Below are 14730 nucleotides of genomic sequence, written 5' to 3'. Positions count from 1 at the left end.
AACCTTAAATTAAAGGTAATCCAAGCACTACTATTCCCAATTTTAGACTACTGTGATACGGTACTAGTCAATCTATATGCTGAACATGCTTTGAGACTTCAAAGAGCACAAAACTCATGCATACGATATGCCTTCCAACTGCGACAACACTCATATTACACCATATTTCAAAACAATGGAATGGCTACACGTAAATGAATGAAGGAATTTTCACTTAATGATACTTCTTTTCCAAGTACTCTTGATGAACACTCATACTTACCTATCTCCTAATTTTCGTTTCCTTTCCTCTTTCCATGAAATTTGTACCTATTCTGATTCCCTACTTGAAACTCCACTAAATCAAACGAATTCCTACAATCATTCCTTTTTAGTTACTGCATCGAGACTCTGGAATACACTCCCAATGGACATTTGGCACGTTACTTCCTCTCAAAAATTCAAATCTGCCTGCTGAAAGGTTTTCCTGGGAACATACAACTGAGTTGTGTGAGTCATTGTGTGTATATTGTGTGAATGGGTTTTCTTTTATTATTACAGTATGTACTTCAATCATTATTATTATTATTATTATTATTATTATTATTATTATTATTATTATTATTATTATTATTGTTATTGTCATAATAATTGCTGTACTGATTAGTAACCTAATCTTGGTTTATCTGTCCGTAGTAATATTTCTTTGTAGAATTACTGTATCTTACCTTTTTTTTTTTTAACATTTTTCAATTTTACTGTTTAAAGTGGTTAAGTGTAAGAGAGGGCGGTGAGCTCTAACTTTGCCACAAATTTAAGTCAGGAATAAATAAATAATATAAATAAAATCTCCTGAGAAGCTCTCCAAGACATTATACTTTCACAGCTGCCTGCTAAGTCCTTGGCCTAAGCCTTATTGAACACATGTAGGATTGGTAAATGGCTGCACTACTCCCATCAGCCACCTCAAATTGTGAATGAACTGACCCTTGCGATGCAGCTAGCATAGGCCGCAATTCTGCAGGATGTGATCCAAAACCTTACTGACTTCATAGTTTGCAGCAAAAGGTTTACTACTCAGAGTGGGCACATACTGCCTGTGTCCATATGTGTGCACAGAGGCACTTGAATGCACACTTCGGACATTAAAGGCACACCCCTTCATGGTGTTGCAACTTCCATTCCCTTGTGCACTCTATTTATTCAGTTGTAAGCTGACCCACAGGAAACCAGGAAAGAAAATTAAAAAATAATGAAGCATACAAAGCATAAGCAATAAATGTTCTGCCATTTAACTATTTTAGTCAGTCATCGCCATCAGATGATTCAGATTCATAGTCACTATTTCTCTGTCAATGTCTTCATGCAGAGCATGTGCTGTCAAGTCCATTCGAGATCAAAGTGTTTTTCAAGCAAGACCGACGATTTTTAATGAGATGTTTGACAACGCTAAAATTTCGAAGACTACAGTTAGTAGAGAATTGTTAGCAGAGTTTCAGCAGGGATAGCTTACATATTACTCATGACTCCTCTCAAATACGCCGTTTTGCTGGTGTTTTAGATGCAATAGTGCAATCACCTTGAAGCAACCAAGCTGAAATATGTTCAATTGGAAGGGATAAAAAAAAACTAACCCCATGGCACTACAGCCCTGAAAGGCCTTGGCCTACCAAGCGACTGCTGCTCAGCCCGAAGGCTTGCAGATTATGAGGTGTCGTGTGTGGTCAGCACGATGAATCCTCTCGACCACTATTCTTGGCTTTCTAGACCGGAGCCGCAATCTCACCGTCAGTTAGCTCCTCAATTCTAATCACATAGGGTGAGTGGACCTTGAACCAGCCCTCAGATCCAGGTAAACATCCCTGACCTGGCTGGGAATCGAACCTGGGACCTCCGCTAAGAGGCAGGCAAGTTACCCCTACACAATGGGGCTGGCTTGGAAGGGATACTTTTATCTATTAAGGTTTAAGTGATAAATGAGCCTAACCACCAAATCAAGGAGTAGTTATAGCCAAGTTCTATGAACAGAAGTATATTTAATAACTCTCATATCCAAGCATTGTTTCAAGTAGGGACAAGTTACAAATGGATCCTGAACAGCATGGAAAAGATGATAAGAGGTCTGTGAAAAACTGTTTCTTGTTCTTAGTTGTTCAGATTTTGAGACAACCTGTTTATGCAAATTTCACAAGCCATGTTTTACAGCTGCATTGAAACAAATTTGCACTGGAGTACGCTAAAAAACGGTTCGGTTCTACCACTGCCTTCTGGATTTGCACTGATCGCAACTCTCATTAGAGGTAACACCATGTTAACTAATATCTCTCAGCCAAAATAGGAAGAAATGCAAGAATCTTAAAAACCTTCTTAGTATATAATATTTACTATAATAAGTTGATGAAACCAGGCCTGAGTCTACATGATGACAAAAACTAACTTATAGTGGCTTTTGGCATTATTATTTGGAATTCTTTTCTTCTGCATCATACTTCATTGGCCGTGATAATGACAGTGATTCTAAGCTGAGAGTAATACTTTGAACCAAGGGAAAAGTAAGAAAGGCTTATAATCTGGTAAATACAGTAGATACACAGTGGGCAAAATTTTAAAAAAAGAATGCATGTGACACTACTTTATAAGAGCTGGAAATGGTATCAGTGGAGGGTATATGCTTTAGGCTCTGTAGAGAAAATAAATATTTATGGGCTTTTACTTTGTTGTACGTAGCCTATGTTGTAAATTTTTTAAAGAGTCACTAGAGTACAAATTTCAAATTCTCCTTCGACCTATCGGATGAGTGTCCACTTCTTTTCAAAAAACTTTTTATATTCATTTATGACTTACTAATATGCCACATTTTCATCATCATAGAAGCAATGCTACAAGCCGACTTTTTTCCTTACAACTGATAGGCCAAAAAACCACACTTCAATATTTCTGTACACTGAAATATCTAATATACTGAGATCTTTATAAAAGTAAATATAACTTCTTTGTCAAATTTCATGTTGATATTTTCCAAGTATTTTCCAAACTGGAAATGTTGTGGTCCCAAAAGTATAATAAAGTCTAAAAGTTAGTAACTAAGAGCAGCATTCCAACGAAAGCATTTTAAATTTTCTCTAATACATGCCTTATGCAGAAGTATTCGATTCCATGCCTCCAATCCACCCACCTTAAGTTTAAACTCTATCTCTGTCCGATAACCCGTCTTTTCACAGTCAATAGCCACTTTGCCACCCAGTTCCATGGTCAGAGTACCCATAAGAATACCCTTACAGTGAGCATAAGGTATGGTCATGCTGTAATCTTCACCACGAGGTAGCAGAGTCAGCAGTGCTACACCATCCAAAATAGCTGAAGTTGAATTACCTGAAAGCATAAGATATAAGTATGATTGCCATAGCTTAAACTAAAATCCAAGAGAAGACAGAGAAATGAATGACCAGGCTATGTAAGGAATGATGCATACATAAGGAGACATCCTAAAAGTTCTGGCTACTGACAGAAAGAATTATCAAGACTGTGTTAAAGATGAGCAAGAAACTAGTGATAAGAAATATATGATAAAAATTATACGAATTGTCCAATTATTTCTTCAGTTAATTGAATTCACTGTTGTGATCATTTGGGACAGTTAGATAATGATGGGCAAAAAAATTCCTAAATTATTGCTTTTACTGTCAATACAGTATTGGATGAAAATACAAGAAATCAGAGTTTTTAAGTTGTATAATTTCTGTAATTTATGGCATACAATAATAATCCATACATGGGATGGAAGTCTAGCTCGATAAGTTTTCACAATAAGTCTCATAAGAGCTCATCGAGGGAACCTTTAGTCACATGTCCAACTGACAGTCTAGTACTTCCCAGACTCTGGTTAGCATCTCTGGTGTAATGGAATGATATTTGTAGAAACATTATGTCTCAATTTAGACAGGCTGGCAGATAAAAGTTGTACACTAAAATTATCCTCAACATACCTCCCCACAAAGACGAAATTATATCAGGAGAGGTTGAGGCTCCTCGCAGGTCACTAACAGAAAACCTTACCATCAAGACTGCGACATCTGATCCAATATTGAAGAAAAACTCTATTCAATCATACTTGCATGTGGTGAGAAAAATGAAGAGCATTGCTCTGATGCCAAATGGTGACTTGAAGTTCATGCTGTATCTGAGGCAAGAGCCAAATTCAGAAGCATATCAAGAAAAACATTCACCATGACAGTTCCTTCCTGAACAAACAAAAACTTTTCATCCATAAAATATTAACTTTTGGAGAATCCCTTCCATACTTCCTTTCTATGTGTTGATTCTCCAGTGCCCAGATATGAGCTTTGTGCCAAGTGCAATTTACTACCAAGGTGAAATGCAGATTCATCACGGAACATTACATGCTAAGGAAATCTTCATTAACTTTCCTTGGCTGCTGCACTCAATGCTGAATTTTCAAAATCCTCATAGTATGCAGGTTCTACGATCATTCGAAACTGAAGATGGTATGCTCAAATTGTAATCGTTATCAAATAATACACAGTCATCTTCAGCAGTACTAGTGTGCTAGTTCACACACAACTAATGAACTATTGAACAAATTTTTTAGGAGTACACAAGAAGGTCATTCTGACACATTTGACAGCCTCGTTTGATGTTTATAATTGCCCCAGACTGGTTGGTGGTAGTGGTGGTGATTACTGTTTTAAGATGAAGTACAACTAGGCAACCATCCTCTGTATAATACTAAACATAGAGAAAAAATGGAAGGGATCCGACAATTTGAAAAACGAAGATAACGGCCAAAGGAAGACAGGGGTACAGAGGGCGTGAAACTGAAAGACTCATTCGGCCTCAGGATCGGAAAAGAGCAAGAGTTGACCGAGGGAGGTCAGATAGGACAGATGAAAGTGAGGAGCCTGGCGTAAGTAAGTGAAAACAATGCCGGACTCATCTAAGGAATAGAAAGGAATAGAATGAAATAATTTTAATAGATATATATATTTACCAGATATTGTAATAGGAGTTGAATCATGGCTGAGAAATGATATAATGGATGCAGAAATTTTCTCACGGAACTGGAGTGTGTAACGTAGACATAGGAATAGTGGGAGGGGGAGTATTCATTCTGGTGACAGAAGAATTTGTAAGCTAAGAAAAAGCTAAAGATGAAACACATGAAATTCTAGGGGTAAGGCTCATTTCTAAAGATAATAGGGAACTTGATATATTTGGAGTGTACAGAACGGGAAAGGGTAGCACTGACACGGATTCAGAATTATTTGATAAGATAATCAGCTATGTAGGAAACGACATGGAAAGAAATATGATTGTAGCGGGAGACTTGAATTTACCAGATGTCAATTGGGAAGGAAATGCGAACGACAGGAAGCATAACCAACAAATGGCAAATAAGTTAATATGGGAAGGACAGCTGATTCAGAAAGTGATGGAACCAACCAGAGGGAAAAATATCCTGCACGTGGTGCTGATAAAACCAGATGAGCTCTATAGAGAAACTGAAGTAATATTTGGTATTAGTGATCATGAAGCTGTTTTTGTCGTAGTTAAAAATAAATGTGTACCGAGCTCGATAGCTGCAGTCGCTTAAGTGCGGCAAGTATCCAGTATTACATGTAACTAATCTCATTTTTAGGCCCGTATTGAACTATGCTATGATATATTAACAATTTGTTGGTTATTTTGATCCACCTTTTCAATACAAATTACAGTTTGTGTTGTTAAGTTGTAATGTTACAACACTAATTTACCGGGACATGTTTCGCTTTTATTCATAAGCATCATCAGCCTATACAATTGTCTCAAGGTTTGTCATATTTGGATTGTTGTTACAAATTTCATTACATTGAATGTAAATCTAATTTCATTGATAACAATATTTAAAACACAAGAATAATATACACATTAAAAATTATGACAATATGATTTGCAATGTTAAAATGGAGTAACTCTTAATTCTAAAACACATTGACGTCCAAAACACAGTTTTTACAATTTGAAAATTTGGCTAAAAATTGTTTGCAATATTAAAATAAAATTGATTCAACTATAATTTTGGTATTAAAATTAGAGTCATAAATATAAATATTGGATGTTAATATGTAGGAGCTATAGTTTCTGAAGTGCGTTGGTTTCTAGAATACAGTAACATTTCAGTATTGAGAATTTTAGTTAAGAATTGTGCTCTCTAAATAATGTTATTTAAAAAGACTGTAATTTTGCATTATGCGTGATTAGTTTTGATGATAATCTAGAATTGAAGTCTTGGGTTCTAGATTATCATCAAAACTAATCACGCATAATGCAAAATTACAGTCTTTTTAAATAACATTATTTAGAGAGCACAATTCTTAACTAAAATTGGCAGTCATACAAATTTTAGTGAAAAATGGAAGGGTATGTATAGATATTTTAAGGCAAAAACAGGTTCCAAGAAGGACATTCCAGAAATAATTAATGAACAAGGGGAGTGTGTATGCGAGGATCTTCAAAAAGCAGAAGTATTCAGTCAGCAGTATGTAAAGATTGTTGGTTACAAGAATAATGTCCGGATAGAGGAGGAGACTAAGACTAAAGAAGTATTAAAATTTACATATGATAACAATGACATTTAAAATTAGATACAAAAGTTGAAAACTAGAAAAGCAGCTGGAATTGATAAGATTTCTGGGGATATACTAAAGACAATGGGTTGGGATATAGTACCGGTACCATATCTGAAGTACTTATTTGATTATTGTTTGGTCGGAGGAGCTATACCAGATGAATGGAGAGTTGATATAGTAGCCCCTGTGTATAAAGGAAAAGGTGATAGACATAAAGCTGAAAATTACAGGCCATTAAGTTTGACATACATTGTATGAAAGCTTTGGGAAGGCATTCTTTCTGATTATATTAGACATGTTTGTGAAATTAATAAATGGTTCAATAGAAGGCAGTTCAGTTTTAGGAAAGGTTATTCCACTGAAGCTGAACTTGTAGGATTTCAGCAAGATATAGCAGATATATCAGCAGCATTTTATAGGGTGGATCATGGGAGACTACTGGCAAAAATGAGTGCAATTGGACTTGACAAAAGAGTGACTGAATGGTTTGCTATATTTCTAGAAAATAGATATCAGAGAATTAGAGTAGGTGAAGCTTTATCTGACCCTATAATAATTAAGAGGGGAATTCCTCAAGGCAGTATTATCGGACCTTTGTTTTCTTATATATATAAATGATATGAGTAGAATCAGAGGTAAGGCTTTTTGCGGATGATGTTATTCTCTATAGAGTAATAGATAAGTTACAGGATTGTGAGCAACTGCAACGTGACCTCGATAATGTTGTGAGATGGACAGCAGGCAATGGTATGTTGATAAACGGGGTTAAAAGTCAGGTTGTGAATTTCACAAATAGGAAAAGTCCTCTCAGTTTTTAATTAATGCGTTGATGGGGTGAAAGTTCCTTTTGGGGACCATTGTAAGTATCTAGGTGTTAATATAAGGAAAGATCTTCATTGGGGTAATCACATAAATGGGATTGTAAATAAAAGGTACAGATCTCTGCACATAGTTATGAGGGTGTTTAGGGGTTGTAGTAAGGATGTAAAGGAGAGGGCATGTACGTCTCTGGTAAGACCCTAACTAGAGTATGGTTCCAGTGTATGGGACCCTCACCAGGATTACCTGATTCAAGAACTGGAAAAAATCCAAAGAAAAGCAGCTCGATTTGTTCTGGGTGATTTCCGACAAAAGAGTAGCGTTACAAAAATGTTGCGAAGTTTGGGCTGGGAAGAATTGGGAGAAAGAAGAAGAGCTGCTCGACTAAGTGGTATGTTCTGAGCTGTCAGTCAAGATATGGCGTGGAATGACATTAGTAGACGAATAAGTTTGAAAAGTAGGAAAGATCACAATATGAAAATAAAGTTGGAATTCCAGAGGACAAACTGGTGCAAATATTCATTTATAGGAAGGGGGATTAGAATAACTTACCAAGGGAGATGTTAAATAAATTTCCAATTTCTTTGAAATCATTTAGGAAAAGGCTAGGAAAACAACAGATAAGGTATCTGCCACCTGGGCGACTGCCTTAAATGCAGATCAGTATTGATTGATTGATTGATTTATAGATAAGGGCCCTGTGGTCGCCAACCCATGCTCCCAAGTTGAGAACCCCAGGGCCCCTTTTAGTTGCCTCTTACGATGGGCAGGGGCTACCGTGGGTGATATTCTACTGCCCCCACCCATAGTGAGTCCCCAGACTCTTCCCTTCACACAAAGACAACTATTTATATCACCAGAGAATGTTGTCAGATTGATGTGTGACCTCTAGAGAGGCCTGGTGTAGATCTTTCTATCTGATGCCCAACAGCAACCTCTGCATCTGGATGTGCACGATGATGAGGAAAGGAGAGGATACAACTTGGTGTTGGCACATAGCCTACTTCAGTCGAATATCACCAAGGGGTCTGCTCAAGGCTTGATGTCGCAATCTGATGGACGAATTACTATCAACAGCATCATATACCCTAGCACTATATGAACACTGTGAAGAGATTTGGACCAATTACTGAACCCAGGCTTTTGGCACACAATCTAGCAATTAGAAATTCACTACCTCTGCTATCCTGCTGGCCAGCATACTGATGACAAAATTCTTTTCCACCAATGGGACACGAACCAGCTAACCATGAAATCGGAGCTTGAAGACTGCCTTATTAATCATGGCCGCCATGCGGGAAGTATCTCATTCAAATTGTCCCCTAAAATTCATGCCGAACTGCACCTACTTAATTACATTTCACAATCTGCAGAGCACAGAAACTTTTAGGCACAGGAGTCACCATCTACAACCAGAACTCTAAAAATGTTGATGCTATCAAGTGATTGTACTTTTCTTTGATGTGAATTCTGCTTCAATACGGAACCTAAATATGAAGTTCTTAACTTTAAATAGGGTTATGAAACAACAATTTCCACATACAATAACTTTCATGGCTGCTCTTCATCTGATGAAGGAAATAGGCTGCAAAGGTTTACATATCATTCTCACCACTTAGAATTCCAATATTCTTTTGTGTACATCCAGTAATGTAAATGACTGGGCGAGTTGGCCGTGCAGTTAGGAGCACACGGCTGTGAGCTTGCATCCCGGAAATAATGGGTTCGAACCCCACTGTCAGTAGCCCTGAAGATGGTTTCCCATTTTCACACCAGGCAAATGCTGGGGATGTACCTTAATTAAGGCCACGGCCGCGGTAACTGGGAACGGGCGTGTTCTTGTACCTCCGACATATTACTTTCTTTTCTTAGTCTTTCTTGTGTATAGAAGTGCGTCGTACTGTGCTTTCATATCTACAACCATCCCTGAAGCAAGTGAAGTGTCGTGTGATTCAGTACTGCAATGGTGCTTCGCTGAACGGCATTATATTTTCTCTGGTTTGTCCGTCTCTGATCTCCCAGTGCATCGCCATGCCCCTGTCTCTTCCAGCGAAAGGACGAAAGGTTGCCATGTTTCCTCACGTGCTGTGTTCGCTATCTTACTACTTCTTTCCGGTGACGTTCATTTAAATCCAGGACCGCTTAATGTTTATTATCAGAATACCCAGAGTCTGAAAAACAAATTAACTGACTGTGTACTCAGTGAACCTGAATTTAGCGAGTTTGATATCTTATGTTTCACTGAAACTTGGTTACCTGATTTTGTCTCGGACAGTGAACTTCCATTCTCGTCTAACTTTTCAGTGTTCCGTAAAAACAGAGGTACCGGTAAGCGTGGGGGTGGTGTAATGATTGCAATAAGTAATAAACTTAAAGCCCGTCACAGGCCCGACCTAGAAACTGAATGTGAGATAACCTGGGTTGAAATTATGATCACCAGAAGCAAAAACTTATTAGTTGACTGCTTCTACCGCCCACCCTCCGGTGATATCACAGCGTTAGAAAATTGCTTTAATTCAATGGTTTTGGCTCTAAATAAATCCAACGATATTGTGCTAATCGGTGATTTCAATTCGCGCATATCCTGGCAATCTACAACCACTGGAACAGTAACCGACCCTGTGGACTAATTTATTTTGTCTAATTTCATAAACGGTCTTCATTTACATCAGTTCTGCTTAAAACCCACCAGAAATCTGGCAAACATTGGACCTCCTCTTCTCTACAGTAACTAGTGTTAGTGTATCTGTTGGCAGAAACATCCTTAGCGCTGACCATGATTCAATCGAGGCTACGCTCAGCCTACCTGCTTGTCAACATAAAGACTTCCCACCCGCTGCGAGGCAAACATTTCCGCTCTGGAGTAAAGTGGACTGGCTAGTCGTCAACCAGGACTTGTCATCCCTCCCTTGGTGCTGGTTATCAGCTGAGCGTGACGTCAATAGTGCGGTTTCCCTGTTTGAGGATTTAACATTTACCACCATTAAACAGCATGTACCTTTCTCCAAACCCAGAACACACAAATATCCCCCCTGGCTGAGTGCCGAAACTAAATTGCTAGTAAAGAACAAAACCCGTGCATGGTCACTCTGGAAGTCTATCCCCAATTCACACACGTATAATACTTTTAAACACCTCAGGAAAATCTCAAAATCGCATCTTAAAAATGGCTACAACCGGCACATCACTTCTATAACTGGAAACCTTAAAAACAACCCTAAAAAGTTCTGGACCCTAATTTCATCACGCAGAAAGTCACCCCGGATACCACTCAATCTTAAACTACATAGTGATGATGTCCCAACTGAATTAAGGTCTCAAAAATTCAATGAGTACTTTCACTCTACCTTTAGCCCTCCTGCACCTATCACAGAACTACCACAGATCAATAGTGTCTGCAGTTACTCGCTGTCACAAATATCAACGACCCCTAACGAAGTACAAAATATTCTCAATAGTCTCCCAACAAACCGCTCCACCGGGCCCAATGATATTAGCCCTATATTCCTCAAAAATACTTCTGCATCTCTCTGTGCACCGTTATCTACAATCTTCAACCTGTGTATGGCTACTGGTACATTCCCCGACAGCTGGAAACAAGCTGATATCACACCTATTTTCAAATCTGGCAACAAATATGATATCTCATCATACCGCCCTATATCTATCGTTCCAATACTATCCTCTGTCCTCGAAAGAATAATCCACCGCCGACTCCTCTTTTTCACACAGCCGTACATATCTGAAGAACAACACGGATTCACTCCCGGAAAATCATGCCTCACTAACCTCACTGTTCTCAATCACCACATCATTTCAGCAATGGAAAATAAATCTCAGTTAGATGCAATCTATATAGATCTGGCCAAGGCATTCGACTCAGTGGATCATGCACTTCTTCTTCATAAGCTCGCTAACCAGATTTAATATCCATGGCCCCATCTTGTCATTGATAACAAGTTTCCTCTCCGGCAGAAAACAAAGAGTGATACTCCCTGAATCTGCCTCATCATGGTTATCTGTGTTATCAGGAGTATCTCAGGGCAGTATTCTGGGACCCCTACTCTTTGTTCTCTATATCGATGACATAATTTTTTGCACCCGAAATAGTCAGTGTTCCCTCCTCTTGTACGCCGACGACCTGAAAATCCTAAGAGAAGTGTCTACGCCTGATGACTGTGACGAATTACAGACTGTTCTCAATTCGTGTGGTGACTGGTTTAAGAAATGGAATCTTTCTCCCAATTTTAAGAAGTGCAATACAATCTCCTTTTCATTGCTAAAGCAAGGAATGAACACTGCATATACCATCCACGGAAATACATTGCAATCGGCTTCTCAGGTAAGAGGCCTAGGTGTCATAATAGACTGTAAACTAACCTTCTCTGCTCACATTCACTCCATAAAATCCCGTGCTGTGTGTACTCTAGGCATTCTTTACAGGTTTACTGAAATTAATGATATTAACGCCTTAAAATTATACTTTGTCTCGTATGTTCTCCCCATTATTGACTTTTGTTCCCCTATTTGGTCCTCATCTGCTATCACAAACATATCTCAACTAAATAGTATTAACTTTTTCACTTTCATTGTTAAGACTCGCAATCCTGTTTTTAAGAACAAAACTAAATCTGACATTATGAACTACCTGGGTATACTTGACCTGAGAAGCAGTTTACAGTTCTCTGATCTATGTTACCTGCACAAAATAATCAATGGCTACACCAAATGTAATTCTCTTCCAGCGTAATTCCCTATACACGTTCCTCCCCGCCCTACACGCAACCGGCGCACCCATCATGTGTCCCATCCGCGTCTAACCTTACAACAACGCTCTATCTTCCACCGTCTCCCTACACTTGGTAATTCACTACCCGATATCGACATATTCACACCTTTCTCATCCTTCAAACAAAAAATTAAAAGATTCCTTTGAAGTCCTCTCCAGGTTTTCACTTTCTTCCGTCCCACCAACCCTTGACCTTTCTTCTTCCTAATTTCTGAAACCGACACTTGCCAGTTACCGTTGTCATTGTTGTCACATTGTTACTGTTAAAATTGTTAATTATTGTTGTTACTTAATATTGTTGTTTATACCTTTGTTATCTTTTATACTTATTTAAAATTATTATTATTATTATTATTATTAGTGTAAAATGGCCCTCCATAGGCTGTATCTAATAATTAATTAAATAAATAAATAAATAAATAAAAAAAGACCTATCTGTGTCGGTGCAACGTAAAGCTAATTGCAAAAAAAGTAATATAGATGGAGACATTCCAAACTGATTTGATGAATATTTTCCTGGGGAATTAATTTTATGGAGGTTTAAAATAATTTGGTTACAGTTTGTAGAAATGCCAAACAGGGTCTTAATAACTGCTTCCTTATGTTAGGACGATGGCTTGATCAGGCTGAGAGTTTGAAAACCTCTATTAAAAGGATATGAGCATACAGTAAAACATCCTTAAGCAGGATCCCATTAAACTGGATATCGCTTAATCATCATCATCATCATCATCATCATCATCATCATCATTTTCCAGTTTCCCACGTGCGGTGCAAAAGCGCTCACCACTTCTTCCTTTCGAAGTATAGTTTCTGTTCCTGTATGTCCTCCCACTACTTGGCATTCCTCATGCTGACCTCCAATTTCACTGTGTCTATCCATTGATTCCTTGGCCTCCCAACTGGCCTCTCCCCTTTCACTTCTCTGTCAAAGTAATTCCTTGCTGTTCTCATTCTGTCCATCCTCATAACATGTCTGAACCATTGTAGGCTGCATCTTCCTAAAAGTTTGGTAACAGGTATTTTGATGCCAGGCTCCTTTCTGTTTGCATCATTTCTAATCTTGTCATTCCTGGTCATCTGGTTCATTGTTCTGATGAATTTCATTTTTGTTGTCTGGATTTTATTATTTGTCTTGTTAAGCAGGGTACATGTTTTGAGTCCATATGTGAGAATTGGAAAGAAGTAGGTATAAAACATGGTCAATTTTGCTTTCTGTGGTATTTTATCACCCCAGAGTAGATTTTTCACTTGAAAATGAAATTGAGAAGCTTTCTGAGTCCTATTAAGTCTTTCTTGGTTCTCTGTGTTATCTGTTGAAATGATACTTCCGAGGTACTTGAAGTTACAAACAGACTGTAACAAAGCTCCCTCCAGGAAAATGTTTAAATCTGTGCCTTTCCTGTTGACAGTCATTTCAACAGTTTTTGTTTTACTGATGGTCAGTCCATATTCTTTAAACTTCTCATTCCATGGCTTAATATGGACAGGTATTCTTAAAAAAATTATAAAAAACTATCAAACAAGCTAAAATATTCTCACATGGTAAGGGTTTCTGACGACCTTGTCCCTGGGTGTCAGACAATGCAACCACCACTCAACTGCCAGGAAAGAAACTTTCACCCACCTCTTTTCCAGTTTAACACAATTAGTTCATCTATATAATGCTAACTCAAGGTGTACAATGTCATTCAGCACACCAGCAAAGTCATCAGGAAAGAAGAAGAAGAAGAAGAAGAAGAAGAAGAAGACGAAGAAGAAGACGAAGAAGAAGAAGAAGAAGAACTGCCATGTGGTTCGGGTCAGGTAGCTGTGATCTTCCATTCGGGAGAATCATCAGCAGCAGTCCTGAAGATGGTTTTTCGGTTTTGAATTTTCACAGCAGGCAAATGTTGGGGCTGTACTGTATCTTAATTAAGGCCACACCAGGCAAACTGGCCTTGCGGTTAGGGACGCGCAGCTGTGAGCTTGCATCCAGGAGACAGTGGGTTCAAACCCCACTGTCAGCAGCCCTGAAGATGGTTTTCCATGGTATCCCATTTTCACACCAGGCAAATGCTGGGGCTGTACCTTGATTAAGGCCACGGCCGCTTCCTTCCCATTCGTAGGCCTTTCCCATCCCCTCCTTGCCATAAGACCTATCTGTTTCGGTGCAACACAAAGCCAATTGTTACAAAAATTAAGGCCACGGTCACTACCTTCCCAATCAGCCCCTCCCTATCCTTGCATCACTAGAAATTTGTAATATGTGAATGCAACATTAAATCGCTACCAAAAGGAAAGGAAAAGAAAGTGAAATTATAAAGCAATCACTTGGCATGATAAATTAAAAATAATTGAAAATCTTGAAAATGGTGCCATTGGTGCCAGTATATGTGTGAAATTTGGAATCTCCAAATAAACAGTTTCCAATATAAGAAAGAAAAATGTGAACTCTCATTTTCTTTAAAGTGTAATGGGGACAAAGGAACTTGTCAAATTACCATAAATTGGACAATCCAGTGAATCAGTGGTAGA

The 14730-nt window shown here is 38.3% G+C and overlaps 1 protein-coding gene across 4 annotated transcripts in view; it reads right to left on the bottom strand.

The window, feature by feature from the left end:
- The window catches only part of Orp8 (Oxysterol-binding protein-related protein 8), a 565732-nt gene that overhangs the window by 177185 nt on the left and 373817 nt on the right, over positions 1–14730 (bottom strand). For all 4 annotated transcript variants that reach the window (XM_067143024.2, XM_067143025.2, XM_067143026.2 and 1 more), the window contains one exon: positions 3155–3351. In XM_067143024.2, the coding sequence (XP_066999125.1) occupies positions 3155–3351 (197 nt within the window). The remainder of the gene's footprint in view (positions 1–3154; positions 3352–14730) is intronic.

Source organism: Anabrus simplex, chromosome 3, assembly GCF_040414725.1.
Source record: "Anabrus simplex isolate iqAnaSimp1 chromosome 3, ASM4041472v1, whole genome shotgun sequence".
In the NCBI taxonomy this organism is placed as follows: domain Eukaryota; kingdom Metazoa; phylum Arthropoda; class Insecta; order Orthoptera; family Tettigoniidae; genus Anabrus; species Anabrus simplex.
The sequence above is the reverse complement of the archived record's forward strand: the minus strand, read 5'-3'. Positions and strand labels throughout refer to the sequence as shown.